This window comes from Gossypium hirsutum, chromosome D07 (genome assembly GCF_007990345.1).
Source record: "Gossypium hirsutum isolate 1008001.06 chromosome D07, Gossypium_hirsutum_v2.1, whole genome shotgun sequence".
Lineage (NCBI taxonomy): Eukaryota > Viridiplantae > Streptophyta > Magnoliopsida > Malvales > Malvaceae > Gossypium > Gossypium hirsutum.
The window spans coordinates 28,553,625-28,559,220 of record NC_053443.1 but is presented as its reverse complement, the minus strand read 5'-3'; the positions used below and the strand labels follow the sequence as shown (position 1 = coordinate 28,559,220).

Here is a 5,596-nt window from a genome sequence, read left to right as displayed (position 1 = left end):
CCCCTAGAAGAATAACCTCTAGAAACACCGATGAACGGGAAAGAAATTTGAATATTTGCAACTCCGAAATACCCTCGAAAAGTAACAAACTCCAAACTAAATAGCAAGAGAAGAATCACTCTACTCTAAAAAATTTGTCTCACACAAATTTGAAAGAAAACAAATACTCTTCTTTTTTATTCCCCTTTCAATGTGTAGAAAACAAGCCTATTTATAGGCAAATTACAAGAGTAATTGAATCCTAATAAAACTCTTTCAAGAGTAATTGAATCCTAATAAAAACTCTTTAAAGAGTAATTGAATCCTAATAAAACTCTTTAAAATTATCTAAGAAAATAAATAAATAATAACCTAACCAATAAAATTACTTAACTCATAAATGATGTGTCCCAACCAATGAGAATTAAGTAAATAATAATAATAATAAGATACATAAAAAATTAATCCACCAATTTATGGGCTTTTACTATTCCAAGATTGGTCCAGTGAATTGCATTCCCGTATTTATCAATGTCACGAACATGATAAATTAAATTTGTCGCAACAAAGTCTTGGACAAAAGCATTCATCTTTGATTTTAATTGTCGTGCCTTGCTTCGAGTGATTGGACTACTAGGAAAGACAACCCTTTGAGTGTCACCTCCTTGGCTCGTATCACTTAATATTAGAGTGGTGGCCGAATTTCCAGAAAATTATTTATTGACGGAAATGTTGTTCTTATCATGACAAATTACAGAACTTGCCATTGATAATTTTGAAAAAAAAATGAATACTTTATATTAGAAAAAAACATTTTAGGAAAATGTTAACATAAATATTTTTACTGTGTGGGGGGGGGGCAACAGCTAATTAAGTTGGGGGTGGGGGGACAATGGCTAATTAAATAGCCGTTGAAAGTAGATGACCGTTGGGGGAAAAAAGTTTCCTACTAGAAGCGTTTTTGCTGATTTGGCAAAAAGAGTTTCTTTTTGGGAGTACTTTTGTTGAAAAATAACAGAAAGAGCTTTCAATTGGAAACACTTTTCTACGTACCACCTAAAAAAGCTTCCACCTGAAAGCGTTTTTTTTAAATTGGCTCATTCCCGTCATTTTTCATTCAATCCGTCTAATCCCGTAAATATTTTATTTATTTTTTGGGTAAATTAGTCTTTATTATTTAATTTAAAAAAGGATTGTTTTACTGTAATTATTCAATACCTATTTGAAAAAATAGATGGTAGAGGAAAGAGATAGTTATAGACAGATGAGAAATTAGCAAATACAAACGCGTATAAAGAGCATAAAACGTGCCGTAGTTTGTTCGATGGAAAAGAGGGGAAGAAAGTTAAGAAACAGATCAGACTCGGTCTCTCACTCACGAGAACTCGATGTCTCCCTTCCCGTTGACCGCCGGCCGCTAATCTACATTCTTCACTTTCCGCCCTTTCACAATATATCCTCTTTTCTTTTTCTTAAAATTTTTAAAAAGAAAAGAGAGAAAATTCAAGCGTATAAATTAATCAATTCACCAACTCTCTTTTTCCTGTGTTTATTTGTTACTCGGTCCAAATCTCCAAAATCAAATCTCCTTTTCTTTCTTTACTCTTAAACCATCTCTTCCGATCCCATCATCGGTATATTCTTCTCCCCCATCGAAACGACGGCGTGGCGCTGTACGGAAATGGGAGGTATGGATGTCGGAGGAGGGATCGCCGGGAAGTTGTGGAACAAATTCAGGAGCGAATCGGTTTTTGTTAACTATACTCCTTTCTTCGTTTGCTTAGCCGCTGGCAATTTAAGCGCCGATTCCTTCCACCACTATATCTCTCAACATGTTCATTTACTCAATGCCTTTGCTCACGCGTGAGACTTCCTTCCATTTCCAATCACTTGCTAAAACCTTAATCATTACACTAATTAATATTTTCGGACTCTTTATTTTTTTCATAAATTATATTTATATTTGTTTGTGAATTTTTCAGGTATGAATTAGCGGAGGAATGCGCTGATGATGACGAAGACAAGAAGGCAATACGAAACTTAAGGAAATATGTTCAAGCCAAGCTTAAATCACACGACTCTCTTGTCCGTGTAAGCTCTATTTTTCTCTTCTTTATTACTGTTTCTATAATATCTTTTTTTCTTTTAAAGAAAAAAACGAACGGTAATTAGTATTATTGTTGAAATTATGATACTTAGAACTCAGGCTCATTATTGCTATTTTCATTGGATTTAAACTAGCAAAAAGAAATAAAAAAAAAAGAAACAGAAAATGAATAACATATTAACTAGTTTTTATGATGAACACACCACTTTATTTGTGATTACTGATTTGTTTTCTCTTTTAAACTTCACATCTCATGCCAATGAAGGTTTTTCAGGTTTATTAGTTGTATTCTGCTAACTTGCCATATTAGTCGTGTTTGCAAAATTCTAACATACTTTTATATTTATAGCCTTACCTTACGCATCAATGGAGAAGTAAATGGCTTAGATTAATTGATGCATTTCTTTAATTAGATACGTAATGTAACTGATTCAGTTCCTTATTTATAGTTCAATGGACATGTTGCAAGGATAGAAATTGCTTATAGATTTTCTTTTATGTTGGTATGGGTACTTGTGGAGTTTTTAAGCTCTAGAGCCAGTGTATAGTAAACATTTGAGAATAGATTCCATAATTTGAGATCCTCCAATGTAAGATTCCGTAATTTGAGAATAGATTTTGGAATGTTAAGATTCCGTAGTTTGAGAACACATTTTGGACTGCCTCATTCCTGTTCGGTATAGTAACCATTTGGACCAAGACAGATATTTGACTCCAATGTATGTCTCTTCTTTCTCCATTTCATGTATGTAGTGGGGTACTTTTAAGTTTCTATTTTGACAAGGACCTACACTGCAGGAATGGGGCTTTGAACTCCCAGAAGAGAGAAGCTTGACAAATGCAACAGTGAAGTATACGGATTTTCTGTCGGCGACAGCTTCTGGTAGAATTGAAGGCGAAAGAGTCCCGGGTAAACTTGCAACCCCTTTTGAGAAGACAAAAGTTGCCGCTTATACACTTGGCGCTATCGCACCTTGCATGAGGCTCTTTGCCTTCATAAATAAAGAGATCCAAGCTCTTCTAGATCCTAATGATAGCACTCACATTTACAAGAAGTGGATTGATCATTATTGCTCTGAAAATTTTGAGGTTCATCAGATTATTATTACTTTTGCTGACTGAACTAGAAAACTTGCTTGGGTTGTTAGGAAAAGAATTTCACCTTGCTCAATTCTGATTTCAGGCTTATGCTTTCCGAATCGAAGAGTTGCTGGATACTCTAAGCATATCTTTAACTGGTGAAGAGCTAGATGTCATAGAAAAGCTCTACCATCAATCCATGAGACTGGAAGTAGATTTTTTCTCGTCTCAACCAATTATACAGGAAGCAGTGGTCCCTTTGTCTCGTACTCTAGACCCCGCTGTGGGTGGTGAACTCTCCATATTTTGTGACTTTGACTTGACTTGCACTGCTTTTGATTCCTCTGCTATATTAGCAGAGATTGCAATCATAACAAGGCCAAAGGCTGACCCTGATGGATCTGAAACCCAACTTGCTCGGATGTCATCAGCTGATTTGAGGAGCACATGGGATGCTCTTTCTGCCCAGTATACTGAAGAGTTTGAACAATGTGTAGAAAGCATCACAACAACTGAGACAGGTTTGATAAATGCTTGGCAGTCCTCTTGATTTTTAGACCCTGTTAGCCTAGAATGGTTTTGGGAATAATTGCTAATGACTTTATACTATTTAGAGGATACATTACTAAAGTTAGCTTTTTGTGTTAAATACTTGTACAGCGGAAACTTTCAGTTATGAAGGTCTTTGTGAAGCCCTTGAGCAATTTGCACATTTTGAGAAGGCTGCAAATTCAAGAGTGGTTCAGTCAGGAGTACTTAAGGGTTTAAATCAAGAGGATATAAAAAGGGCTGGCCAGCGTTTGATCCTTCAGGATGGTTGTAAAGGGTTTATTCAGAAAATCATGAAAAATGAAAATCTCACCGCTGCGATACATGTACTTTCTTATTGTTGGTGTGGGGATCTCATCCGTTCAGCACTTTCATCAGGTAATAGAACACTAACAAGCTGGGTTATAATACATCTGCATATAAACTTACAAGCCAAATTTGGAGTTTGGATGTTGTAGTGTGCAATGCAATATGATTGATCAGGAATTCATGCTTATTGTTTATCATGCTTCCATGCTATCTATGATAGTTTGAATTTCTTAAATATAAAGACGATCAGTCGCCAAAGTAATGCTTTTAATGCCTCCTAATTCTCTTAGCAGGGGATGTAAAAGCACTAAATGTTCACTCCAATGAGTTATCTTGTGAAGATTCCACCACCACAGGGGAAATCATTAAGAAGCTAGAGTCTCCCATGGAAAAGCTCCAAGCTTTCAATAACATATTAAACAACAGAGACAAAGATGGCCAGCACTTGACGGTTTATATAGGAGGTTCGGTTGGTGACTTACTCTGCTTGCTGGAAGCAGACATAGGTATCGTGATGGGATCAAGTCCCACCCTGAGACGATTGGGAGAACAGTTTGGCATTTCTTTTGTGCCGTTGTTCTCTGGTTTGGTGGCAAAACAGAGAGAAGTGGTTGAAGTTGGGTCTTCTAATTGGAAAAGACTTTCCGGCACTTTATATACAGTCTCTAGCTGGGATGAGATACATGCATTTATTCTGGGTTCACCATCATAAATCCCTCGGAAGCAATTTACAATCATATATTTATTTATATTATTTTATATTTAATCTCAATTGTGGCTAATTTTTCTCAAGGTCCACAGGTCAGCCCTGATTCTTTTTTTTCCCCTCCTTCTTGCATTAGGGACTGCCATACAGAAATTCATTATACAGGTCCTGGTATTACAGGTATAATTGTGTAGTTACTGAAGCAAGTTCAGTATACAATGTTTTGGCACAGTTGTGTGTTGAGGTGCATTTAAGCAAAAATATAGTTTCTGATTTGTTGTAATGTCAAAGATATAAATTCTTTACAACACTCAAGAGGAACATATGTATGATTTATGATTCTATAAAGTTATTTCTCTCTTCCGTTTGCAAATTTATTGTTAAATGTTTCTCAATGTTGCTAGTTCATAGTTTCATGCATAAAATCTTTTAATTATATAACTATATATGTTAAATAATAACTCGTATTTATGTATCACTTCTGACCAAAAAAAAAAATTTTGGTACCAAGATAAAAAATAAGTATTGCCTTTAATCCTTAATATATATATTATAAAATTTGATATCTTAATAATTCATATTGTAGTCGAATAATTTTTAGTTCGATTGATATTGATATTAAATCAAAGTAGGAAGATGTGAGTTTGAGCATGAAACATTTTTATCATCCTATTTAAAGTTTAAGAGGATTTGTGAATAGTTCTAAACATTGTATAAATTTTATAGGTTCTTCTCCTTCCTTGCTGCCATTAGTGCAACCGGTAGCCTGGTCGGCCGTCACCCCCTCTCCTCCCCTGAGCTTTCACTTTGGTGGTTCCTTCTTCCTTTCAACATTGTTTTTTAGTTTCTCCCTAGATGCATAAATA

At 35.2% G+C, this 5,596-nt stretch overlaps 1 protein-coding gene across 2 annotated transcripts; it reads left to right on the top strand.

Moving 5' to 3' along the window:
- Positions 1 to 1,231: 1,231 nt before the first annotated feature.
- Positions 1,232 to 5,103, top strand: LOC107952735 (bifunctional TH2 protein, mitochondrial). Of its 2 annotated transcripts, none has more exons than XM_016887897.2 (6): positions 1,232 to 1,842; positions 1,962 to 2,070; positions 2,885 to 3,175; positions 3,270 to 3,687; positions 3,827 to 4,093; positions 4,318 to 5,103. In XM_016887897.2, the coding sequence occupies exons 1-6, from the start codon at positions 1,661 to 1,663 to the stop codon at positions 4,734 to 4,736; spliced, it is 1,686 nt and encodes a 561-aa protein (XP_016743386.2). In that variant the 5' UTR covers positions 1,232 to 1,660; the 3' UTR covers positions 4,737 to 5,103. The 2 variants fall into 2 exon arrangements, with proteins under 2 accessions (XP_016743386.2, XP_016743385.2); XM_016887896.2 differs by having other exon boundaries at positions 1,288 to 1,842; positions 4,315 to 5,103.
- Positions 5,104 to 5,596: the final 493 nt, after the last annotated feature.

Coding starts and splice junctions, on each gene's coding strand:
- LOC107952735 (XM_016887896.2), top strand. CDS start 1,661: ATGGGAGGTATGGATGTCGGAGGAGGGATCGCCGGGAAGTTGTGGAAC. Junction 1,843..1,961: donor CTCAATGCCTTTGCTCACGC/GTGAGACTTCCT, acceptor TGAATTTTTCAG/GTATGAATTAGCGGAGGAAT. Junction 4,094..4,314: donor CCGTTCAGCACTTTCATCAG/GTAATAGAACAC, acceptor TAATTCTCTTAG/CAGGGGATGTAAAAGCACTA.